The sequence below is a fragment of the Diadema antillarum genome, unplaced genomic scaffold (assembly GCF_040938485.1).
Source record: "Diadema antillarum isolate AM-2024a unplaced genomic scaffold, OU_Dant_1.0 scf00000109, whole genome shotgun sequence".
Taxonomy (NCBI): domain Eukaryota; kingdom Metazoa; phylum Echinodermata; class Echinoidea; order Diadematoida; family Diadematidae; genus Diadema; species Diadema antillarum.
Genome location: NW_027270998.1, coordinates 1,763,806 through 1,791,285, shown reverse-complemented (window position 1 = coordinate 1,791,285; position 27,480 = coordinate 1,763,806). Strand labels below are relative to the sequence as shown.

The following is a 27,480-nucleotide window of genomic DNA, read 5'->3' as shown; positions in this document are numbered from 1 at the left end:
ATAGGTTATGTATCAGAATGGGCCATTTCAGTTTGCAGTGTATTAAAGACAGACAGATATATAGATAGATATATAAGAGATGGATTGATAATATAGAAATAGATACATGTAGCTTACAGATAGATTAAAAGAGATAGAGACATAGATCATAGAAAATAGAAAGATAGATAGACAGATATATAGAAATAGAGACATGGAGCTGGAGAGAGGGAGAAAGAAAAAATATGATCAAAGGAAAGTGTGTATGACATGAAGTGACAGAAAAGGAGGGAATAGGATACTCGTGGATAAAGGAACATGTATGTAAAAGTGAGATATAGATAGGTATATTGATATGGATTAGCAGTGCAGTGATGAACAGTGTGGTAACTGAAGTTGAGATAAAGATGATTGGAAAGAAATGAAGTATAAATACTTTCTTTGACATTAATTGTTTAAATATGAAATATTAGGGTGCTTCTAGATGGATATACATTGTATCATTGATGGTTACATAGGTGTATTGGCAGGTAGAAATGATTTCGAAGATATTTTCAAGGGGGGGGGGGGGCACCAATTCAAATAATGTACATACGACATATACATGTATTTAGCGAGTCTAATTATTCGTGAATCGGAACTCCCCAACAATTTCATGAGTGGATAAATTCGCTATCGTGGAGTACAGTACCAAAAGGAGGAATGTATGCGTGCACGTCACATTTATATTGGAATGAGAGTTAATATTTTCTCTCGCTTTTGAATATGCAAATAGCATCCCGCTCACAAAATTCACGAATATTATTCCGCTCACGAAATTCACGGAAAAAAAAACCCTCGCAAAATATTTGGCACATATATTCAGGGTTTACAGGGAAAAGTGCTTTGTAATAGATAGGCAAAGAGAAGCACATAAGTTCACGGGGGTGCCATTTATAGGTTTAAAGCTGGAAAAAGAAAGGAAAGGAACAGACTGTTTGACAGGATTGAATTACAGCGTGGAGTATGTCAAAGGTGGGGAAAAACAGATAGCCATATTTGAAAGTGTTAATAGCTTTATCCTAGCAGTGTATTTAAGCACATATGATATGATAAGAGTTTAGCATACAGTCTCATGGTGAAACCTTTTATAGGATGAAGTGGTTGTTAGAGCTGTGGAGTGATAAAGTGAAGCAGGCAGGTATAAGCTCATTAGAGGGGTGTTTTAAGGTGATTTATCAAAATCGTCAGCGTGGTATGAAAGGAAAGGGGTGAATGCCTTCTGCCACATTTACACTATGTTCTCAGTGGCCACACAGCCCCGTTTGCCTGAAACGTAGTGCATTGTGGGTAGATGGGACATTTTCCTGTTTTTCTCCCTCCATATTCTAGTCTCATCAGCACTGGGACTGCCGTGGCAAATTTTTTGATAGTTCAAAAATCTGACACAGCATCCAAGGCAATCGCGGCTTGTCACATTTGCCTATTTGCCTATCCTGTCTCACAGCGTTTTCTCACATCCATCCTGCTTCGTCCACGGTGGCCTGAAACGTGACTGCCGTGGCCGCCTGGAACATGTTGTAAATGCAGCATTAGACAAATCAGACGATGCATTTGGTACACTGAACAGTAGAAGCATCAGACAGCTATTTGAAAGTGTTAAAAGAATAGCTTTAGACTGGTGATGCATGGAGGGAGAAAAAAAAACGAACAAGAGTTTATTTAAGCAATTGTGTAGTGAAACCATTGTCAACTGAAGTGGTCATTATTAAGGTCTTTGGAGGACAAGAAGGAAATGGGTATCACTCACTACAGGAGTGAAGTGAAAATTTTTATTGTAAGACGACAGCGTGATCTGTTCAGTGCTTCAATGGGATTATGTTTATAGGTTAGTAAGAAACTACAGAAATAGAAGAGAGGAATATATGACAAGAATACATGGAAACATAGAGTGCATTGAACACTTGAAAGAATGTTTGATTACACCCATACTGCTGAATATTGGAACAATGTAGGGCACTATTGATACGTCTAATACTCCAAAGGTGGAAATTTTTGCAGTGTGGATATTTTTGCACATTTCACAAAATAATAAACTAGCCTGCAACTTTTTTGCTTGTTACACAGTGTATGTAACACTATTTTATGTTTTGATTCTGTGGAATTAAAAACACATGAAATATATCATTTGCGACCGTGCACCACAAAACAAACAAACAAAAAGTTGCACCCATTGCTTTTACGTGAGGACTCAAAACAGGTGAAATGGGTCAACTTTTCGAAGTCAATCTTGAGTTTTTCATATTTTCTGAAAGAGCTATCTTTCTTCCACATTATTTTTTGATTTGGGATCATAAACAAATGGGAAAGTGTGTTTTCAGCAGTTTTTCTACAACCCTTTTTTTTTGGGGGGGGGAGAGTAGAATGATCAGGTATGTCTTTGAGGTCCCTTTTCATTTCTTGAAATCCCTAGCACACTCTTCACTTTCAAGTCTAATAACTTTTGAAAGGATAGTGCCACTACTTTGTAAGTTCACATTAATCATGGACAGAATGTGTCCATAGAACATGCTAAATTCCAGCTTAATCTGATAATCCCTTCATTGTTGTTGCTCCAGTGGTTGACATTGTGTGTTTTGTCCCTTTCATTGCGCAGCTAGCGCGGCTTTGTAAAGATTAAGCACTTGAATAGACCCTGTACTTCAAAGCCCCTTTTCTCAGTTCACACTTTTCCAGAGTGTGTGCTTTCTTTCCAGTATTCAGGCAGGTTAGGGGAGTCCATTTGAATTGAGTTATACATAATTTTAAAGCTTAGAGTCTGCTCTTTCAGAATCTGCCCTTAATCAAAAATCCATGTCTGGCGACTTTTTGTTGGTTTTGTGATGCAGGGTCACATTTCCAGCCGAGCGCAAAAATTGCCCGTGCAAAAATTTCTGCTTTTACAGTAGACATTATATGATTTCCAAGGAAAAACATGTGTTGGGACTTAGCTTTTGTGCGGATAAATTTTTGTAGGAGGTAGTGGTCATAAGAACTCTATAAGACGTGAAGCACGTAGGTTAAAGCTTCTCACAGGTGGCGAGTACAACATCTAGAAAGATGACGGACTGTCTTATCACTTAATCTGTGAGTCAGTGTGGCTAATTACCAGCTAAGTGTGTGGAGCTGCGACGCTTTAAGTGCTGGGTATCATGTTTCGTCATTGTGAGAAGATTGTCTCATACACGATTTGTTCTGTATGCTCTATTGTGCGCATACAGAAAGCGTAATGTGAAGACGGTACAAATTTTCTCATCAGTGGTAACATCATATCTAATGTGTGCATTTGATAGTTTAAGAATGTTACTGTGTTGACATTTCTATTAGAGCTTAAAGGGATCATATAGTTTTGGTTGAGACCTAATTTTAGGTTTTTAACATTTTTTGGTGAGATAATGAGAAACCTCTTATGAAATATGAAAGAGCATGTAATTCCATGAGGAATTCAACGTTTATTTGATGAAAATTGGTTTTGAAATGGCTGAGATATCCAAAACAGAGCGATTCTAATAAAGTGTGGGACCCACACTTCATTATACAATCGCTTTGTTTTACTTTGTTTTTGGATGTTTCAGTCATTCCAAACCCGAATTTCATCAAATAAACTTTGAATTCCTCTTAAAATGGTATGCTCTGTACTATTTCATAAGTGTTTTCTTGGCATCATGCAAAAATTTAAAAGCCCAATTCTCATCTCCACCAATACTGTACCATCCCTTTAATTTTGCAAAGTGCCATAGGAATTGAGCACTATGTTTGAAATTAATCATTTATATAATATTCAGTTTCACTCTTTGATAGCTGTGCAGGATCCACCATTTAGGACACATATTTAGATCACATCCATGAATTCTATGTTCATTCTTAGTTAGCATTTGTTTAGGTTTTTGCAGCCCCCAGGGCCGAGATCATAATCAGCATTACATGTATATGTGACTGATATCAGTTTTAAGAGAAGCAGGCGAGAAAAAAAAAAATACAGGACATTTGATGTCATGTTCCAATGACTCATGATGACTGATAAGAACATCCTTCCCTTTGATATGATTTTTATATGATATTCCTACAAGTGCACATCACTTTATGATATCTTTCAGTTTGTTGCAGTGTTCCTGCAGTATTTTCTTTTGTCTTCTCATAAAGACTTGATGTTAGACTAGGCAGATACTTTCAGTTCCAGTGTGCAAGGCATGGTTCTCAAGTATATTAATTTTGGTTCCATCTGAATTTGTTGGCTTCACATCTCTGTGTTCTGATGGTGTAACAAGTCAAATCGTCCAGGGCATCAAGTGTTCAAAAGTGACAATTCAAACCACTCCAGTTGCTATAGCGACAGGCTTGGCTCCTGACTGTTTGAGACAGTTGTTGAGCAAACAAGATGGGTATGACTGGGGGGGGGGGGTACCTGCATTATAAATTACTGTGCCCCTGATGATATTATCCCTCATGATTAAGTCTCCCCCTACCCCCTCCACAATACTAAATTATCTTCTGTTGGTAGTGTGTAGGCAGGCAAATAGCATTGTCATTGCTTGCTTATTTCTTGTCTTTACCCTTTTGAAATGCAATTATTCCTCTCATTTTCCCCATTAAATTTCTCTGAATCTTTGAAATATTCGTGATTGAGATAAACATATGTTCCGATGTTTTGCCATGAAGAGTCAACCTACAAAATGTCTCTGTGCAGTTGCCATATATGACACGTGGCAATGATTGCCTGAATAGGCTCCTACCCTTCAACAAAGCACATAGTGCATACTGTACTTGTCTAAATACCAGTAAGACTGATAATAGTCTTGACCTTTCACAGATCCTATTGAGCAATGCATTGACAGGATGTCAACAATTCTTGCACAATTGGAATGATCCAGGGCTGTACATCCTTGTATGCTGTGAGAAGTTGAAAATGGTCATGATCTTTAAGACTGTGTCATTGACTCTTTCTTCAGTTTTTAGAACGGAAGGAAACCCTGGCACAAAAAGCAAGCCCTTGTTTTTAATGTTCAAAGAAGATTCCCCTCGTTTTCTGGAGAATGTTAGGGATTTGAACTTGCAAATTGTTCATGGTGACGTGAGTCAAGAAGCAGATGTTTAGTCGTCTGAGTGGAGTGTTGATATGACCCATGGGGGAAAAAAAAGAAGTTGGTAAATCATATTCTTTGCTGTGGAACAGACATATTTAGATGGTTCAATTGCTCTGCATGGATTCACAAAAATCCCTGTAAGAGCAACGATAATAGAGTCTTGGAATATCAATTAAGAAACTGTGCATATCAAGTGCAGATGACCCTAGCATTGGATGTTTGATAGCTTCTCCCTCTTGACTCTGTGTAAGGTGAACAATATCCCCATCATTGAAAACTGCCAAACATAGTTTGTATTGATGTCATGTTTCTGTATATTTATGGGCAAATGTATAAGACATATCCAAGTTCATGGATATTTTCAATAACTTTTAAGAAAATAGCTACTTATCACTTATGATATTGAACAAGAACTGACATAGATTTTTTTCTGTTTGCTTGATCCTGATTGTGTTACCAAAAAAAAAAAAAAAAAGAGGTACACCTCTAGTACTTCCACGCAATGTTAGGTTTGGGCCTTCTATAACAGTATGTTTAAATAGCATGTACACTGTACATTGTGTGTTCTGCACTGTACATAAACCTTTGAACTACAACACTGTTTTAGTACAATGTGTGTGTTAATAGATTGATGTGGATATCAGTTGTGTAATTCAACAGTGTAGCCCAAGATTTCTCCAGTTGTATCGATAAAGTGAATTTGACCTCTCCTCTCCTTGTCAAGCAGTTGTTTAGACAACAATCTTTGTAAATGTTCATTGATAAGGAGGCATTCGAAGAATCAGAGTATAGTTGCATTGACAGATTAAATACGTATGGAAGCAACTGCTTAATGGTTTCGTAAGAGACAGGACGTGTGTTAGAGAGTGTGTGGTGTAGGGTGAGGGTGGGGGAGATGAGAGTAGGGGGAAGTACCAAGGTCATGCTGAGTTATCAGTTCATCAGTGAGACATAGCTCTGTACGTGACATTGAGCCTATGTGCTGGCTTGTGATCTCTCCCCCTACAGATCCTAGACCCCAGTCCCATGGTTCAGCGCTCTATGGTCAACCGGCATGGTGGGGTGACCAGGAGGACCATCCTTCCCCAGAGGGCAGCGCTACGCCGGACGACGTGAGACCCCGAGCAAACACGTATTCCACTCAAGGTGTGTCTGTCTGTCTGTCTGTACGTGTGTCTGCATGCCTGTGCCTGTGCCTGTGAGCGTGTCTGTCTCTGTGGTGTGTATGTACAGTCATAGGCTGTCCAGGGTTCAGAGTTTGTGTGCTGCCTTGTCGGATTTATTTGTTCTTCATTCAAAGTGTTCCCCATGTGACACCAAAAGGAGAGGCTTGCACACAAAGATCTTGCTTCTCACATGAGGCTTGTACTTTGACAAATAGCATTGCTCTTTTCTCGTTTTGGTCATTTATATAGAATCTCAAACTAATCTGTGATTATGTTCAGTGTTTTTCCTTCCAAGCTTAATATGAAAGAAGTTCAAGATTGCCGTCATAATGTACATCTCCGATTAGGTGTCAAACACCTAGTCCAGAGGGTACATGTGTGTCCTGTTGACTTTGTTGCAAGGATGCAGTAGTTACCTTCAGTAATTGCCTGTATAGAATTGTCTTCACTGGTCCGTGCCAGTCATGATGGATACTGTTGATCTTCGTCAATCTCCAGGTTCTTCAGAGGAGAACCACCCTCTTGGATCGTCTTCTCCCATTGAGAGGCCCACAAAGCTCTCGGCCGCGAGCCACGAGCCGGAGCGCGACATCCCCGTCGTCATCTACAATAAGAAGTCGTCGGACCTCCGCCCGGCCCAGCCCCCCTCCAGGACCATCCCCCAGCCCCAGGAGCAGGCGGAGATCACCCTCATGGCGGCCAACGAGAAGTCCATCGGCTTCACCATCGACTTCGGCTCGGACGATGCCCCCAAGGTGGCGCGGCCGGACAGCCTCCAGAACTGCATCCCGCAAAATGTGCGGCAGAAGATCGAGAAGAGCACGCGCATGATGGAGGAGTTGAAGGCGGAGAGGTTGATGAAGAAGAGTCTTGAGGAAGAGACCATGCAGGTCAGTGGTTCAAACAACATCCATGTACGTCTCACCTTAACCCGGCCGAGTTGAACTCTTTCAGACCCTGACCTCTGTGGGGGGGGGGGGGGGGGGGGGGGGGGGTTGACACGACATTTGCTCCTGTGACAATTTCTCCAGTCTTATTTTATCCAAGGACTTATGGCTAAGGTTTAGGGTTGTGATAGAGTTTTAGGCTTAGTTTGATGCGAGGATTAGGATTAGAGTTAGGGTTATATTTGTGGGTAGAATTTATGTTTGGCTAAGCATGCAGATATTTATGGGAGCAATTGTCGCTGGAATGATATTGACATTTCCTTTTGTTGTGTTTTATGACATATGTTAGAGTCATATCCCCAGACAATTCTGATCTGCTACTGTTGCATGAGTTAAAAGATTAATAGATGTGAAAAAAAGTTCTACTTGCCACAGTGCCTCTTGCCATTTATACATGTTCGTTTTTCTGTCTTTCTATGTAGGAGAATGAAAAAAGACCTAGCCTAGTTGTAAGAAAATTAAGGTAGTGGAAAAATGAGCAAAGAAAGTGGGATTCCATCGGGATTTCCGATTCGAACCTGAGACCTCCGGATGCTAGCCCGGTGCTCTACCAGCTGAGCTATAGAAAACCCTAGTGCAGTGTTTGTCCCAGAAACCTTTAATTCTCAATGATCGATGGTATGTTAGAAAGGGACAGAGTACAGAGTATCGTTTTATGATTAATATTTTGAAGGTTAAATGTTTGTATTTGATTTACAATGAAATAGTGATTGTACCGGCCACCTGGAGCCAACTTGTTGTTCGTATAAAGCTGGTTACAAGATCACAAAGTCTTGACATTTTGTTGTAACTGACTGGATAGTCTATGTGATTTGGAAATGTGTGTGATTAGCCACCACATAGAAAATCAAACCAGTTCCTGACAAAATGAATCCAGCTACCAAATACACAGGCTTTGCTTTCTACAGGCAACAATGGCAGTTTCCTCAATAATCACCAACTTTCATCCACAAACAAATGTCATCAATGCACACACATTAATTCAGTGATTTTGCCATTAATGTCTTGTACACTGGAAAATACCAGAGGGCTTGTCTCACAAAAGGCTGGCAACTTCCAACACAAGATACAAACGTATGCAGAGGACACTGATTGCATATTCTTTCTTGCCTAGTATGCAAACTGCTAATTGCTCCTTCACACATGGTCAAGCCTTTTCTGTATGTTCGCAGCTTTTCTCATACAGGATCCTTTGATCCTTTCTGTAGTAGCCCATCAAGGAGATGGATATACAGCCACTTTATTTATGGGTCATGTAAACTCACAACAGAAATGAAATGTGAATTCAGAAGCAAGTGTGAATTCAACTGTCATCACAATGTGAGGTGCCCTGTAAACCTCTTAAGGGGATGTATTTACATTATTTTTTTTTATAACATTTACGAGTCATGTGAACTCACAATAGAATCAGAGTTAGTGTTGTGACTCATCAGTCAACTGATCAGTTAATAGCACCGATTGGATGAATATGAGGTGAAAGGAAAGTGCACACATCTTGTCATAACGTGAAGTTTGATGGAAGCACTCTGCAGTCTTCTTACAATTAAAGCTAATCAAGTGAGTAATTGATGCAATACGCAGTGTGTCGCCATGTTATGACTTGGTGAAAAACAACCAATTCATATTTGAAAATTAAACTTCCCCCCAAAGTTAAGCCTGCACCTGTTCTAAGTGCTTCCTGGCGAGTAAATCATTTGAAGACGTGCTATATACCCATCTGGATCTTACCCTGGCCTATTTCACAAGTCAGAATAAGGTGACAGATAGATTTTGGGGGAGGGGGAGGGGAGTTTAAGGGGAGGGATAGAGTGTCTCTTGTGTAAGAATAAGAATGAGAGGGGAGTAATTTTGGCATTTGCAGTCAAAGTGGGGAGAGAAACAAGTGCAACTTGGTGCTCCTAGTTCTTGGAAGGAGACATTCATGGATGCTGGAGAACTTGAGAATACTTTTTGGGGCCTTTCTGATAACAATCTGTGAAAAGTTCATGCGCCTCTTGGGTACTGCTGCTATTTGTCACGAATTGCATGTTGCGAGTTTAAGTCATGATGCAGATGTTTTGTATCAAAAGGGTAAGTGCTACTGATTTGTTTTGCCATTGGCCATTTTGTTTTTGTCAAGCTAGTGCATTGAAGTTTAGTTTCGGTAATTTGTGCTGGTATTATGTATTCAGATTTCCCAAATTCAGATGCTTTACTTGAGTTTTGTAAGTTGTATTTGTTTCTTATCGACATAAGGGGGAGGGGATCATAGCCAGCTATGCAATTTTGTCAATTTGTATCTTCCAGTTTTGTTTTTTTCTATCTTGGACATATGCTTGCAAAAACTTTCAGCTCAGATGAATGTCTGATACTCTTAGTGGTGACTTCATATCTATACATCGTCATTGGTGAAATTTAGTTTTAGGCATAGCACCATGTAATACACTGTTTAACAGTCTTTGAACAAAGAAAAAAAAAAGAGTTTATAGCATGGAATGGTCTACTTTGAACTTCACATGGTATGCACGGAGGTGCCAACTGATACTTTTTGCAGTATTATGCACTTTTTTTTTTGCCAGATATGCTGCAGGTTTCATGGAAAATACTGTCTTTGCAAAATTGTATAACTACACAGGTCTGTCTATTGTATGAGAGGTAAAAAGACTGTTTTCCACTGAAAGTACAGCTTTCTAGCTCTCAGAATGCTGCAGTGCTGTTCACAAGGTTGTCATCTCTGCATGCAACATGTACAAAGGGTATAGCCAGAGAAGGGCAGAAAGAGAGAAGATGGATAAAAAACAACAACAAACAAACAGTAGCGGCAGTCACGCATGAGTCATGGCCTAAAAAGCATCTTTAAGTTTATAGTAGAAAGATTGCTGGTGTGCGTCAGTTGGGCAAACTGAGTCTCACAATGTATTTAGGACACGGTGATGATGTTGTGAGCCATTGTATGTGACTGATGGTGTGACATACTGTACATGAGTGTACATGACTGTTCTCATGCATACAATGTAGTGTTGGGCCAGCATATTGATGATGCACCAATACTGTAATGTGACTGATAGTATGACATAGAGCACATGATAGTACATGAATGCTAAATCACACACATTACTCACTGGGTATGTGCACGGACGATGCATAAAGGCCAGCGGTAATGTGACTGATGGTGTGACATAGAGCACAAGAGTGTATCCACTGTATGTGAATATAATCACACACATTACTGAGTCTGCATGTTGACAATGCATTGAGAACTACTGGATTCAAATCACACATACACACACACATACCAGTATCCTGAGCTTTATTGCCACTCTAGAATGTCCTCATTACCACTCCCCTCCTCCCTCCCCCCCCCCCAAGAAAAATAGGGAATCAGTACTAAATATCAAACAGTGTCATTTGTGATTGTGCAAAATATCTAATTTGTTGTGCAAACAGTGTGTAAGCAACATACATTGTATCCATGCATGTATTCAGTATACAAGGTATGCAGATTCACACATCTTTCATTGAATGTGGAACTCAATTCAGAAACTTTCAGTTGCAATTTGTTTGTGTCTTCCTACAGAGCCCCCGTGCCTCCCCACTGTCTTCCAGGAATGAAGCATGGCAAGGTGGAGGGGGTAGACGCACCCCCAAGCAGGCCACCCCAGACGCCCCTCCTCCCAACTACTATGGTAAGCATACACCCCTCAGGGGTAACAATCTAATCCAACCCACCCCCCCCCCCCCACCAAACTAGAGTTTTGCTTTAAAGGGAACACTAACCAAAGAGCAATGTGGATTAAGTGAAAGCAGCAACATTAATAGAACACATCAGTGAAAGTTTGAAGAAAATCGGACAATCGATGCAGAAGTTATGAATTTTTAAAGTTTTGGTGTTGGAACCGCTGGATGAGGAGACTACTAGAGGTTATGACGTATGAGTGGACAACAATACAAAGAAAATATGAAGGAAATTACGAAAATTCACTTTTCTAGAATTTTGAAAGAGCACTTGACTAACCGCTTTCAGAAAGCAGAAGGAATAATTGCTACCCGTAACATATGTCAGTGTCAAGTTGATGGAATTTGTAATTTTCATAAGAAAATAAATTTTCATGGAATTTTCTTTATATTTTCTTTATATTGTTGTCCACTCATACGTCATAACCTCTAGTAGTCTCCTCATCCAGAGGTACCAACACCAAAACTTTAAAAATTCATAACTTCTGCATCGATTGTCAGATTTTCTTCAAACTTTCACTGATGTGTTCTACTAATTTTGCTGCTTTCACTCGATCCACATTGCTCTTTGGGTTTGCCTTCCCTTTAAGAGCTAGAAGTCTCCTTGGAAAGACAGTGACCTAGAATCAGGAGTTAAGATATATATGCTTTTGGCATGTCTGTCTACTTCCTTACTCTTTATATTTCTTCATTGCACAGTTTACTCTGGTGTTGTCACTGAACAGATAAGAAAAAACAAACACAAGCAAAAGTACGAATGAAAGAAATTGTTTAATTATCAAAGCATGTAGAAACTAGCATGGACAACATATTGCATTGTTCAAAGGAATGTCATTTACATGGGATTATACATTTAGGATATGTAGCAAGCATATGAAATGATAGGACAAGCATAATAAATGTCAGGGTTTTCCTGTTAACAGCTGCTCTTCCAAATTTTCAGGATATATCCCAAAATATCATTGGGGAATCTTTCATGGTCATGTCTATCGATAAATGAAAGAATGTATCCCCCCTATCCAATGTGTCATCTCCTATCTCAAACATTGAAAGGCTTGCAATGAGAATTCTAAGTTCAGATTGGAAAAAGCACCTAAAAATAAATTTCTGTAACACACAAAAATCACACTTTCTTTTGTAAGCAAATAAAAGAAAGCATGATGCAGTGTTTGTGCAAATAATGTCTGAACAGAGACTTTGAAAGTATGAAATGTTTGGAAGGGAATATCTCTGTTACTTTTTGTTCAAATATACATGGATATCACATACGGCTTTATATTCCCATGAAGGTATTCTTCATTTTGAAAGTTTTTATGAACTTTGGTAGTGATATAATACAAATGTTTGTAATATTGTGTTTTCAGGAAAAAAAAAGTGAAGGCAGTTTTTGGAAGGCAGTTTACTTCCAGATGTTGAACCGATACTTTCAGTGAATGATTCATGAAGGAAATGTACCGCATCACGTGAAATGTTGCTTTGATGACAAGTTGATATTTTATTCTCTTTATGAAAATCTAAAAAGAAAACAAAATGAAAGGCAGAAACAATTTTCAATAAATGTAGATTATAGATGCCTAATATTCCATTTTTACATCACAAATTAGATCTCAATGTGATCTATTTCCAAATGTGTAATCTCTTTTCACCCGTTGAGGACGAGTCCCGAGTATACTCGGGCAGGTGTCTATGGGAAATGTGTGTTGTAGCAAAATCAAACTGTCCTCAACGGGCTAATATGCATAGCCATGTACAGGCTTGATGATAGGGAAACTGTTAGGGGTTATGAGAGAGGGTCATTACCTTCAAAGTATGGTTTGCTGTACTGCCATCCTTTTAAACCGTGCCAATGGGGGCCCCAGTTCCTGTCAGAATGTTTTCAACTGGATGTTCTCAATGAGGGATGAATTATCCCGGCATGACACAGTCCAAAAGGTGATATCTGTTTAGAACAGTTGTGGTGTTGTGGTTGACACTCACAAACAGTCTTGGGTCTGCCATGAGTTTTTCTTTGGCGTGAGATTACATCACCCAGATATTCTGAAGACACACCCAAATCTGGCTCTTCAATTCCTGAAAGTCATAAGGAACTGCATTTGTTGTTGTTGTTGTTGTGTACAGTCTTTTAATCTGCCTCTCTTTTGTTTGTTTGTGTGTATGTGTGTGTGTGTGTGTATGTGTGTGAATTTCTACCTCTATGAATGTTAGTAATATTGTCAAAATGCCAACAATTGAATAGCTTTAGTTATACATGTACCTTCATCCATTACTGAGTGATTCAGTTGCTGCTCCCCCCAGCATGATGAAAGTGATATTGTAAACATAGTTGTCTTTAACTGCAGTGCTGAAATTAAGAAGTGTGATTAATATGTTATTGACTTGACAAAAATAGGTTAGACCCTAAATATCTGCATTCTACTGTTGATTGAAATGCAACCACTCATGAGCATGTTTATTCTGAAAACATGACATTTCAATAGGACAAAGTGTAAGTTCTCAATTAAAGTGTGAATCACAGACATTTTGCTGGACAGTATGATATGCTGTACTTGACATGCCTGAAGGGAGAACATATTTGATTGCATCAGCACTTTACACTGTCAACTACGATGACAAATGGTTAACACATAGTACTACTAAATAAGCCAGTTTACATTTTGACAGCAGACTCCATTCTTACTGTAGCTGTAGATATGTATGTAGCTGTACATTACACGGACGGTTAATATTACAGAAATCCGAGGATACATTCATATTTTTCTCAGAAGTTGTTTATCAGATCAAAGGACTTAATAGAATATTTATTGTCTTGCCCTTTCACTTGTGACAATGATAAAGCAGACCCCAACTTTCAGCACCAGCAACGCAAGAACAAGGGTGCCTGTCTGTCCGAGCCATTGCCTCCCACAAACCTGCGGCAGAGGACGTTCATTAAGTCCACCCACAAGTCCAAGCAGACCCGGGGCAGCCCAAGTCCGACCACCCCTCTCAGCCCCCTGGAGATGGACACACACGAAAACCCCCACTACCAGGAGGAGGAGGATATCGAGGGAGGAGAGGGGTGCGGGGACAACGTGAGCGAAGCGGGCACCTACACCATCGAGAGTGACTCCCAATCCAAGGAGGTCCAGGAGGCGCGGGAGAAGATCGACGACGTCTTCGGCGTCGGGAGGAGCGCTGGGGAGGAGGAGGGAGCGGTGGATGGGGAAAAGTTGCCCAGCGACGACGACACCGACAAAGATGTCGGGGACGAGATGGAGGAAGAGGAGGTGTTCAGCGGGAAGCCGAACGGGAGACGGAAGGAGGACGGGATGAGCGGACCGGGGATGAGCGGACCGGGCCTGAGGGTCAGAGGAGATGGGAGCAGCAGGACGGCCGTGGACAAGATTGAGGACATTGAAGGCAAGGTAGGAACTGGTGTCATGACTATGACATCACAGGACTGTCAAGCTTGTGCATCTTTGTTACCCCTTTCTGTGCCAATGAATCAAATATGCACAACTTTCTCATACATACCTATGGACAGAAATACACATGGCACACAAATTATTTGTCATGATTTATGTAATTTTCAGGTGAAATTAATCCAGCAAAACATTTTGAAGCTCATCTAGTAGAGACATTGGATATTATCATCAAGATGCGTAGTGTAGAGTCTTGAAATTGATTCATATTTTTTTGAAACGATTGAAAATTTTGGAGTTGCTGAGCTTGACAATGATGTCAATTCGTTGGGGGAAAGGGGTAAAGCATTCATTTGTGAACGTGCGTGGGTGATAGATATGTTGAGGATGACTTTAGGGTAGAGATTATTCATTCTGATTCACTTTGTGCAAAATGTCAACACTGTCAGGGTCACTTTCCCATAAGTATTGTCTGCAGTTAACAGTTGAATTATTGCAGACACTTAGGAATGTTCAAGTAAGGGGGAAAGTTCCTCATACCGAGAAATGAGGAAGTGCAGAGGAGGACTTGATGTTAGGCAGGTGGAACTTCTGGCAAAGTCATCGTCTTAGAGGGTTACAATTGTAATGAACTTGGCACATATGGCATGACCTAGACCCGGCTCACAGGCGGCACGGGGGCATCATATGGGGGGGGGGGGGGGATCTTTGGTTGGGAAGTGAGAATTTGTGCAGTGCTGTGCCAATCCACAACTGGAGCAGGCGGTCTTGCTTTGGACATTTTCCCACTTTTCTCCCCTTTTTTATGGTGGGGGTGGGGAGGGGTTACCACTGGATGATTAATTTCCGTATTGCTTGAAGTTAGTATGGGAGAGTCAGAAAACTGAAGTGATTTATGCCTTCATCATTTTGCGATTTCAAGATTAGATATTCTATTGTCTTTGTTCAGATACTTTGTACATTGTTTGTGATGAAAATCATGCTAGCAAAGATTGACAGCAAAGAGTGCATTTGCACCCTCTTTTGAAAGGTTGCAATCAAATTATGCTTATTTCTGAAGGTTGTTTTTTTTTTTACTGTCAGTTAATAGATCCCAAATTTTTGCTTGTCAGTTATTTGCTGGTTGTGTATTCCAGAATGGAAAATGGATCCAAGCAAGAAAGCATGTTCAGAATTTTTATTTGTAATCTTTTTTGCATCAATTTACCCAGTCTCTTTGCAATATTATCAGATTCAAATTCTGCAATGTTTCAGCTGTGGCAAGATATTATGACTCACAATGAAAAAAATACTGGTACTGTAAGCGCCAAGACTGTGCATAAAATATTTTTTCTCTTATTCATCTATCAATATCTCTGTGTAGGTCAGCATACTTCTGCTTGCTTAGTCTGGGTGCTCTTAGATTTTATGAAATAGGCATAAAAGTTTAATTGATAGCTAGTGCATTGTTGGCTCTTTGTTGATAGCATCTGTTTATGCATAATATGTGAATGTGTATCATCTTACATTCTCTATGTACAGACAGTGAGTAAGTGAGGTATAAGTATGAGCTGCAGAAATAATTGAGCTTCATGATGTCTAGATGGCGTTTGGGGATGCCCTCCTGGTGACGTTGTCTCTTTAGTACATTTTTCCCTTCACAAAGAAAAAAAAAATGTCTTTCAATTTTACTTTTAGCAGAGACAAGGGGGTCCAGGCACCCCCCACTGGGTCCACCAGTGGGCCTCCATGACTACCAACTCCACCCCTCACTCCACCAGCGGCGACAGGCAGCAGGTTCTCTCGCCCGACAGGCACGCCCCTCCCACCCAGATCGCGGCTGAATTCGAGGATGAGCATTCCTCCAAGATGAATGAGAGAGGTAAATGGGTTCAATTTTTCTCTTTTAATGCATAGTGCATGTTTCAAGAGTACATGCTAGAAAAAAATGCTTTACTCATAAAGTAGCCTTAGTGATACCAATTTGTATACTACACTCCAAACTTACCAAATACGATGTATATGTGTCTGAATATATTTGTGTGATGTATGTATGTACGTATGTATGTTTGTATGTTGTGTATATATGTCTTACAATGTGTCTGCATGCATGGGTGTATATATGTCTATGGTTGTTGTTGTTTTTTTGTGTGTGTGCCCTTCTACATGACTATTTTCTTGGTCTTGTTATCGGCTGAATTTACACATGATTTTCACTGGCATGCTCGATGTACGCACTATATGCTGATGGTTTTAAAGATGTGTTGAAAAAATATTTGCAGATGTCTTTGATTATGGAGTTGCATGATGGATTCAATACTCAGCAGAGTGCATTCAACAAGCTGAAATAGGCCAAGTTCATGAAGATGGCTCACTTCTGTAAAGTAAATTGCAATTGTTATCACCAACCAGACTGTATGACCAGTGTACCATTCTTAAAAAGCTTACTGGTCACAAAACGGTACATGACTATGCAATGTGAATTTAAGTACAGCAGAAGTCATCATTAAGGTTATCTCCAGATCACATGTCAGTATGATATAAAGAAATGTTTATAATGCCTCCTTTTCTCTGAGATAAAAGCAAAGTTATACGCACGAATATGCATGGGTGGGACTACATGCCATGATCAAACTGTGCACTTGAACATTGGAGTACACATCCCTTGTCTTAAAGAAAGTGGTGAAATATTTTGTCTCATTCTTATACCACAGTCTCTCATGATGACAGCCAGCAGAAATGATCCAAATTCTGTTGGAATGTCAAAAATATCAGTACTGCAAGCAGCAGGACGCTTCTATGCAGTCATCACAATAATTGCGTGCCATTATAAGCCAGAGAATCTAAGCCAGCCCAGGGAGGTGGGTTTTCCCCCTCCCTTTTCAGCTGGCTACACTGTGCATTTGGTCACTAATCCACCAAATTGTATTGTCATGTTTTCCAGGAAGTCATTGTTCCACAGTATAGTGAGGCATTGTTGTTGACAGATTAATCTGATCTCATAATCTTGCGAGATTACTGTGAGTCAGATTGTAGAAGATTACAAGCTTAGGTTTTGGTTGATGATGATTGTTTATAGACTAAAGCTATTGGCTTGGTAATTTGAGCTACAATGCAAGAATATGAGTAGTCTGCTTGTCTATTCACTGCTGCATGAATTGTGTACAGTGGTTTACTGTTAAGTTATTTTTGAATAATTTGTGGTTGTGCAGTAAGATTAGGGAAGTGAGCAAATTTGTGAATTGAATACATCTCAAGAAAGTAACTTGTATTTAGAGACATCTTATTGCAAAGAGATGCAGCATTTTATGATATATTTTAATACAAAGATGAGACTTCGGGCAATGTTGAAGACAGATATCAACTGCTAGATTGATTGATATTCGACCTTCCAATGTTCTGCAATTCAGATTCCAGGTTCCCATTTCACAAAGGCATTTGCAATTATTAAACTATAGCTGCAACCAAGAAACAACCAACCTAGAACCTGCAATTTTTACAACTTGATAAACAAGTTGCTATCATTGTGAAATAGGCCTCTTGTGGTTTGTGAAGGTGGGATGTTTGTACAATGAAACATGCATAGAAGAGAGAAGACCTTTAAGATGTGCCAAACATCTAGAAACACACTACTTTCCTGGCATCCAGCCTCACTGTAGAATAGTTGTGTATTACTCACTCTTCCTCTGTGAATCCTGGAGTACATTGAAACACAGAATTCCTCCTGGCTTAGTTTATTTCTATATGCACATTAATGCACTCCTTCATGTTGTTTAAAGGTATGACAGACCTTAAACACCTTTTATCTATTAAAATGTGATTATTTTCCAAATATTCTTCATCCTCTCAACTTGTCAATTTTTTTCAAAGGAGATGTCCAGAACTTTGTTTAGAATTATTGTATGATACCAGATTTTACTCTATGTGTGGTAATTTTGCAAACATAAGTCTTATTCTTTGTGGTTATACTGTAAAAGTGGAAGTTTTCGTGCATTTCGTGCAACCAGAAACTAACACGAAAATAAAAGCACGCGAATATTTTTGCTTGCCATATGTTCCTGTATGTTTTGTCTTGATTCCGCGGAATTAAAAACACACGAAACTCTTCTTACCCGGCCAAGCGCGAAAAATTAGTTGCGAGAAAATATCCACTTTTACAGTACATGCCAACTTTTTGCTGGGTGATTTGTTGTATCCGAACAGTTCAGATGAGAGAAAATTGGTATGACGGATGGTATCATAATGTGAGTGGAACAATGGAGTGGCAAAGTAAGGTTTGAAGTTCTGCTCTATCCCACATTTTAAAAGAATCTGAAGAAATTCTGGTCTAAGTATGGGTCTCATGGAGTTGTGCAAAGATGAAACATTAATATCATTCAAGTCCTTGTGCTAAGAGGAAGGGGGCTGGCGAGAAATCAACAGTACATGTGATTGCCTCCTGCAGCTGTTGCTAATTATCTATTTTTGGCCTCGAGAAAATAGATTTTTATCAGGATATTGCTGTGTCATTTTACCTCCTGCATGTTGATGGTCAAAGAGAATGTGCCCTTTGTTGTAGTATAGTAAAAAGCGCATGAACTGTGTCCTCTACAAATTTAGGAATGGCTTGATCATAAAAGACACTACAAGGACAAATTCACTTCACACTTCGGCTTGATTAATCTTAATGACTTAAAGCTCTGATTCAATGCCTGCAGTGATCCAGCAAAAACACAAAAATTCCCTGTTGACAAATAAATGAGGAAGTTTGCCTAAATGATCTAATGAAAAGGTAGTCTCAATTCCGGATGAGCTATTAATAGTTTAAAAGGGAATGTATAGTGTGTTGTTGGAAGGGGCCTTGTGAACCTCGAGATTCTCTCCAGTGTGTATGGAAGTGGGAGCTAGGGTATCACTCGCCATGGCACGGCATGCCGCTGGGCATTAAGTGAGATGCGAAGCCGAAGGAAATGGGTAAAGCTGGTGAGAGGGAGGTTCCCTGACCGCGGCAAGGAGCCTGATTTCCTGTGACGATGCTGCCGTGAATTTTCCATTCCGATATCCATAGTCTCTCTCAGATCTGTGTCCCTCTCTTACTCTCTGTATGGCTGTGTCTTGCTCTCTCTCTGTTGTCTCTCTCGCTGTGTCTCCCTGTCTCTCTGTTTTCACGTCTCTGGAGCGGCACACTGGCAACATGTTTATTGATGCCTTTCCAACATGGACATCGTTGTGGTACACCACTTATGCAGTGAAGCCAAAATTTTTCAGGGGGTACGGGGAGGGGTGAGGTGAGGGGGGAAAGGGGACGGTGGGGAAAGGGATGGGGGGAAATGGAGAGGGACAGAGATAGAGACCGCGATAATTTGGGGCCAGGGGAGAGGACGTGGGAGATTTCCTCTCTTGAGTCAGGGCTTTTTGAGGACATTTGCGGCTGGCTGGCGGTGAGGTGGCTTTACATGGGTATGTGCCTGCCTGCCTGCAGATTGTCAGAAACCTGAGCGTACGTACACCTGTGCCTGACTCGTATCCACTGCTAACTGGGTGACCATTTTTTCTCTGGATTATATATTTGGATAGTCAATTACAGAAAGACCTTCACTGGTGCTTTTAATTTCTATGCGTGTAAGTGTGTGATATATTCAATGTCTTCTAGTTTTTGCTTTTCATCCATCTACATTTTGTATGTCACTGTCGTATACTAATAATTTTTTTTTATCTTGTAATGGAGATCTTGGACATACAGTTGTATCGTAAACAAACTCAATTTGCAGTTACTCAACACTGACACAATTTGAGGATTTTTTCTCTCGGTTTGTTTAGCAGATCTATACAGAGAACACTAAAGCATTATTTGCTTTTAAGTTTGCACAAGCTGTTATACTGTTGTTTTTCCACTTGTGACATAATCTTTTGAAAATGTTTAAATCATTTTTTTAATAAATTCTTCTCTGTCATTGTAACTACTTAAGACTGTTCAAAATAGGACTTGCAAATGAAACTTCTTTGGAGGTGATGGGAAGAAAGGATATCAGGAACCTGCTAGGGAGTGATGAAAATTTAAGTGATATGAAATGAATCAACTGTGTTAATGTTAGTAGTAGCATTTCCATCCTTCAAATAGACTTACTCGTGCCATCATTACACTTATGACATTCATGAACTTATCTTAATTTGCCCCTCCATGCTGAAATAGCTACCAGGTAACTGTTGAATTTTGCAAACCTTTGGTTCGTGGGTACTGTTTCAGTGTTTGCGAAGGAGGACAAAATTCTTCCATGGACCAGGAAACTGTTGGCCTTAAAACATGTAATGATTGCATAATCTTGGATAGATTAATTAATTTATGCATTCATTCATGAACAAATTGAAGGATGAAGGAAGGAATGAATGAATATCTATAAATGTTTGCGGATGAATGAATGATTTGATAACAAAAGCTGTAGGGCTCTGCTAATTTGTAAACTTTGTATCAGTTAGAGCAACTTGGTGGCCTTCAGAAAGACCAACATCAATCTTGTGTGAATATCAGTAAAAGTGAGCATTTCCTACAAAATGAAAGATTATTTTGTTTCTCAGTCAGACATATTTTGCTGCTATCATAGTGTGCAAATTATGTCACCGTAAGTAATGGATGGTATGTAACAGTGAACAGGAATTAGATCTTAGTAATACTAAGGCAACATAGAAATGATATTAAATCTCAATTTGTTTTGCTTCACTTCAAAGGCTCAGATGATCACATAGACAGGAAGCCTCCAGCAGGCTCCAGGGCATCATCCAACCAATCCCTGGAGGCGGGGAGCCAGAAGGGACAGCGTGGGAAGCGCATCTTGCCATCGACACCATCCAGCGACCGACCCCAGGCGCGCCAGTCCTCCACCTCCAGCAGCTCGGAGCAGACCATGCGGCAGAATGGCTTCGCAGCCTCCAACACCAGTGCCTTCCACAGCCCCCGCAGCCACCTGACCCAGCAGGACCAGCAGCACCCGGACCGCCCCTACAGTCAGGAGATCCCCGACAGGAGGATGGAGCAGAAGGCGTTTGGACAGCTGTCGCGCAGGCAGCTCCATGGGAGCTCCGACCCCATCGTCCCCCGTGGCTATCGGCAGGAAGAAGACCCCAGAGAATACGAACCGGAGGGTAGCATGGACACTGACGTCCTGCTGAAGGACACTGAGACACTGATGCGGAATCTGGAGGAGCGCATGCGGACAAAGCGCCATGACACGCCCTCTCCGGAGATGTCGGACTCGCACGAAATGTCACACGACATGTCCCAGGATCTTTCAGCAATATCATTTGAAGCAGATGTGGACACTGATGTGGATGTGGGAAGCAATGTGAGTTTGGTTGGAGGCAATAACACATGGGGAGGAAGCAAGTCCAGGCATTATTCCTGCCCTGAAGACAATAGTAACATGGAACAAATGCACTATAACAATGGCAGACAAAAGACACCGAGAAGTGGTGAGAAGCCTCGTACAACCCAGGCTGAAGCTTCCACAAGAACAAGCAGTAAATCCACCACTGCTTCCAGCAATAAGGGAGGTATATGGAGCAGGTTGTCCACACCGAATAAACACAAAATGACCTCTCTGGAGAAAGATGCAAATGCAGATACTGTCAGTGATTCAGAGCATTCTTTCAGGCGGAACACTCATTTAACAGGCTCACTGCCTTCTGGGAGGATAACGGGCCGCTCATCGCAAAAGACGAACACTGCTGCACCAAAGTCCACAAAAAAGCCAAAGAGCACCAAGGCACCAAATATATCACAGCCTCGCCAGACCCGCAGCACCATGTTGCGCAAGAGTCGCTTCAGTGAGGACTCAGGTGCAGACCACAGTGATATTAGCCCCAGTTCAAGCATGTCCGACCTCAGCTCTTCCAGGAACTTCCGCCGAGTGGGTTCTCTCCGCGAAACCTCCACTCGCAGCAGCGGAGTCATGTCAGATTCGGGTCGTCGCACTCCAGTGGACAGGACCACCCGAGTCAGATCATCCACCCCAACTGCCAGAAACGGTGGCGATTCGTCCAGTAGGACTGATCACAGCTTGGGATCACAAATAGTCAGACACGCCCGCACCCAATCCCTACAGGAGCAGAAGATGAAGGGGGCGGAACCACGTTCAAAGCTGCCCACGGCAGGTTCCCAGAGTCGGTCGGGAGCGTTGTCCCGGAAAAGCTCCATCGGCTCCACAGACGGAAGCGTGTCTGGTGTCCGCAAAACAACTGGGGGAGCCTGGCGCAGGTATGACGCCGCCGAAGACTCAGAACCAGACGTGGAGTCCTACATCAAGAACGTCAGTTCCAGGCGCTCCTTGGTCCAGCAGCAGAGTGAGGATAGGCAGTCCTTGGCCATCCAGAGGCAGAAGTCCAGCTCCCTGCAGAATCTCCAGGCCCCGGGCCCCCAGCGGTCCCAGACCAAGAAGGGAACCAACCTACGGGTGGAGATCGCTCAGGCCAGCAACACCCTGGCACAGAATCTGCAGAGGCTAGCCCAAGGAGAGTCTATCAATCAGATTCAGATTGACCGAATACCTAAAGAACAGGTAAGCAGCAGATCCTTACACATTTTTCAATAGTTTTCAGGTTCATGGTTATCAATGTTCATGTCCTCCTGATCTCTTTGATTGCATTTGCAACCATTTATGAGATGTTTAGTGTTTTCATCATTTTGACAATGTTATCGGCCTTCTGTGCAGCAACAATCTGAGCATTTCTTCATTTGAATGAATATTCATGACAACTAATTAGACATGTTTCAAGATTCTGTCCAAAATTTTGAAAAGAGACAGTGCATTTTGCATCTAACACAACTCTGTGAAAGGGATACTATTCTAAATGTAGATTTAGAACGATATGAATGATTCATGGCTGTTATACGTGATGAATTATTCTTCATTTAACAGTTTCTTTTGTGCCTTTTCACACTTCTCACATGACCATTCACGTAAACTCAGCTCATTTTTCATTTTGTGGTAAGTCTCACTCTCTCTCTCTCAGAATCAGCTGTGCTTGGTTGTGGTAGTGCGTCCTGTATGCATGAGTGTAGACCACCTCCGTCTATATGCCACTTGTAGCGTGTAGTTTGTGGATGTTATCTGTAGCGGACCCTCGCGACTGCGCGCTCTTCTCAGGACATAGCATTCCTTGGCAGGACCACCGTACTTATCTAATATGTTTGCAAATGGTTTATGGGTATCCTAAATGCTTTTTCTACTCAGATGGCACTCCCATGTTAACTGTATGCCAGCATTATATATATGCATCTGATGCAATATATACTGTAGCCAAGTCATAACACTATTTATCCACATGCTGAAGCAATACAAAGGCACACAGTGTACGCGCAAAGCCCACGTGAGCATTAGCCATTTATAGAAGTTCTAGAACTAAAAAATCCTGAACATAATGGTAACAGACAGCTATGTGGGTGTGACTGTGAATTCAAAACAGGTATCATATAATCCATGATATTGGCACAAAATTCTCAAAAACAGACCATAGATGAGCACTATGCATGCCATAAACTTTACGACTATTGATACCAACTAACAAGGTATGTGAAAATGTCACCAAATATTTGCGATGTCAGATGGCCTATAACAATCCCTACTATTCCCAATTTCCTTGTTTGATTTTGTTTTTGTTCTTTGAACTCTTAATATACTTTTGTTTCTCTTGGTGTGAATATAGGGTATTTAGTTCACAAATGTCAAGGTGGCTAGGACAAATCTCTGGTTAAGATTGTACAGCAGTTTTGTGAATTTGTAAATTCAACTACTATTTGGGTGTTTGTGAATTATGTGGTGTGTGTTGTGTTAAATATCTGGTCAGGTAGAATGAATTTGGGAATTTCGTCACTGCCTCTGGGTGGTTTTTTTTTTCTCTCTCCTACTCACCTTCTTTTGATTATGGGTATAGCAGAAAAGAAAATTATTGACAGTATTGAATTTATTTTTTACACCTTACATTGTTCTCTTTTGTGAACATTGTGTAATTTCAACATTGCCATAATTCAAGCAACACTGAAAACTAGTTGGGATATTCTTATCTGAATATCTCCTGTAGTAAAACAAAAAGTTTTGTGAGAGTATGCTACTGTGATAGTTATAAAACTTGTGTGGTGGACAGCTAAAAATCTTGAAACACATTCTACAATTACAAAGCAACAAGAAATCTTTTCTTGGTCCTCCTTTTCTACCTCTTCCTCCTCTGAGCACTCCCTCACCTTTCTTCTTTAATAAACTGATATTGAAATTTAACTTAAAATCTTGAAACTTATTTTAATGTTTCTAAATAATGAGTTTTTGGTTGCACTTTAATGCATTGTGAGTTACACGATTTGTCTGTGTGTGTTGTGTTTTATATTTGACTTCAGTATGACTTTGGGGGGAAAATAATTTTTTTGCATGATGTGCAAGTATGGTTATTTATTGTGACCTTCTGTGCAAATTTGTACATTTTTTTTGTATTGCCTACACTTTAAAATCTGTTGTTTAGTTTTATGATGACTGAGCATCATGCTCAATACAACTAACATGAGCATGTTCTAATTATATAAAAAAATGCCAGTTTTCAGGCAAAAACCTGGATTCATGCCTTGATAGTACCAGGGAGGTGAGACACCTCCCTGGTAGTATCAAAGTTTGGGTCCCTGTGTGTACAAAGTGGATTGATGTAGATGTATTTCAGGCCCTCTTTCATTCTAAACTGGCATCCCTGTTATATACGTGTACAGTGTTGCATCCAGCTTAAATGAGTACCTATAAGAGTATCGAAATTACTGAGCATTATGGATTCTTTAAGCTACAAGATGCCCTAGTATGGGATTTCAAATGGAACCTTTTTATGGCATACCTTAATCAACAACTACAGGCCCTAGCATTCTTGTTTTTTGCTGCTGTATTTAAAGCCACTTTCCAATTTTGCTGATTATAACTTCAGTGATAAATTTCTTACCACTACTATTTGCCTATCTTTAATACTCCAAACACACTGTACTGGATGGTATTTCTGTGAGGTTGCCTTATACCGAGGGTCTCAAAACATTTATTCTTCTTTATATGCAAACTCGTCACAGCTGCCATTCTTAACAGCCTATTTTATTTCAACCATTTCACAGGCAATTTTAGTACTTGTTTGATTCTTTCTTATTCAACTAAAATTACCGGGAGGGTGGTTATGTAGGTTTTTGTTCAATTTTTATTGTTTTTTGTTATAAAATCATTTCACAGAGGCTTGCTCCTAATTATCAACTAATAGCCTGATGTATTTTGATCCACTTGCATGGGCAGAACTGGCTCTGCATATGGGTTGTCAGTTTTAAGTCTTGGCTTCATATACAGATACTGTGGAAGTATCCAATGTATTAAAGAGGGGTTATTTGAGGATTTGTATTGTTTGGGAAGGTGTAAAAGGATTGAAAGAGTACTTTCATTTGTCATATCCACAATCAGAGGCATTTTAATCTAAAACCTGCCATTTCGTATCTGTATGCTAATTTAAACCACTGATGTAGAATGCCTTCATCACCAGGAAAGATCATTAAGATAGTGTCATGATTTAAATAGTACATATTGCATAACTCTAATCCATATTCTGCCGTACATGATGAAGCTCTGGCTATCAACATTGTAATGTTGAGTTGATGAATGGACAGCAGAATTATGGCTTTAAAAAAACAACAACCACAACAACAAATCCTGTGGAGTCTGCGTAGTCCCACAATGCTAGGCTGTACATGTCAGATTGTAAGGATTAAGATTCAGTGCATCAACAAGTAGATAATACTTGAAGTATATAATGGAAATCAATGTAGGAGATTCAACACTGGATTGAAAACAACAATAACAACAACTAAAAAAAAACAACAACAGCTGTCTTCTTACAGTAAGTTGCTATAAGTGGTAAACTGATTTTCTTTGTCTAGGAAATATTGATGTCCACGTTGTCTGTTATGTCTTGTTTTAAATTAGTCTTCTGTATTATTTTGCAGTGGCATGAATCAATGTCTGTGATGTTCTCTATGTCTTCTCTGATTTCAGTTTTAGTTGGTGAATTGAAAAAAAAAGTGATAAAAAAAGCCCCAAAATGACTTCTGTCCTTTCATCACAATGAAAACAACTTGCGAAAATTAAGAACTGAAACACAGTCCCAGACCTGAATAAAGTCTGTCAAATATGTGGAAAATAAGTATGGCAGTGAGAAAATGTTATGTTTCCCCCACCAGTGGAAGGCAAGGGTATTAAAACCTTTAATAGTTACAGTGTATTGCTCCAGGCTGAGATAGACAGTCTTAGAAGGACTTATTTCGCAGATGTATGAAGCTATGATGTGGAATATTCTATCAGTATTTCTATCCATTACACCAGTGTGTCTTGAACATGGGATGATGACTTCCACTTTGAACCAATGCTGTTTTGAATGGTGTCAGTCTGACATCCACTTTGAATTTGTTTTATTTAATCTGATTTGATTTGATTTGATTTTTTTAATCTGATTTGATTTGATTTGATTTTTTTAATCTATAGCAAGTAATGGATGAGCTACTGGGCGAAGACTCAGTGCACCTGAGTCGACAGGACATCTGGCAGGGGGAGCGTCGACACCCTCAGGTGCCCCTCCAGAGGTCCTCCTCGCTAAGCTTCCAGCCAGGTGAGATTCCAGGAGAGTTAACCTTTTGTGTGCTTTGGATGCCAATTGGCACAGAAAACCCTATAGTGCTGTACACGCTGTCCAAAATCCCTGGCACAGAAATGGTTAAAGTGGAGCTGGTGGGTGTTGGGATGGGGGAAGGGTATATAGGGAGAGTTTGTGACATGATGATTAACCCTTGGAGTACCCCACACTTACAAAGTTTTCTCTCTCTTTTTTCTTTTTCTAGCATTGTGTCACATTATACTTGCAAGAAAGGATTTGAGTTCAGTGGTGGTCCTACAGTAAAGCCTGTCATCACCATGTCACACACTATTTGACAGTCTGAAAAATACAAATTCAAATCCCAGAGGTCATGCAAAGAGGGAAATATTTTGCTCTTTTATCTCCTCATTGTTTAAGTTCTATTTTGTGCCTCGGTTTATTAAACTGACAGCTTTGTTAGGGGTGAGCTTTCCTCTGACCAACAGTTAGAAATGCTGTAAAAAAGAAAAAAAAAAGTTTTTATTCATTACAGATGACAGAAATTTTTAGCAAAAGTAGTTTCCTTGTA

General features: G+C 40.3%; 1 protein-coding gene across 1 annotated transcript in view; it reads left to right on the top strand.

Annotated features, from left to right (window-relative positions):
* Nucleotides 1-27,480, top strand: part of LOC139719367 (uncharacterized) — a 94,207-nt gene that overhangs the window by 55,284 nt on the left and 11,443 nt on the right. Inside the window, exons 9-15 of the mRNA XM_071630782.1 lie at nucleotides 6,090-6,227; nucleotides 6,746-7,137; nucleotides 10,751-10,859; nucleotides 13,747-14,312; nucleotides 15,987-16,170; nucleotides 20,994-22,819; nucleotides 26,804-26,927. Of these exons, the coding sequence (XP_071486883.1) occupies nucleotides 6,090-6,227; nucleotides 6,746-7,137; nucleotides 10,751-10,859; nucleotides 13,747-14,312; nucleotides 15,987-16,170; nucleotides 20,994-22,819; nucleotides 26,804-26,927 (3,339 nt within the window). The remainder of the gene's footprint in view (nucleotides 1-6,089; nucleotides 6,228-6,745; nucleotides 7,138-10,750; nucleotides 10,860-13,746; nucleotides 14,313-15,986; nucleotides 16,171-20,993; nucleotides 22,820-26,803; nucleotides 26,928-27,480) is intronic.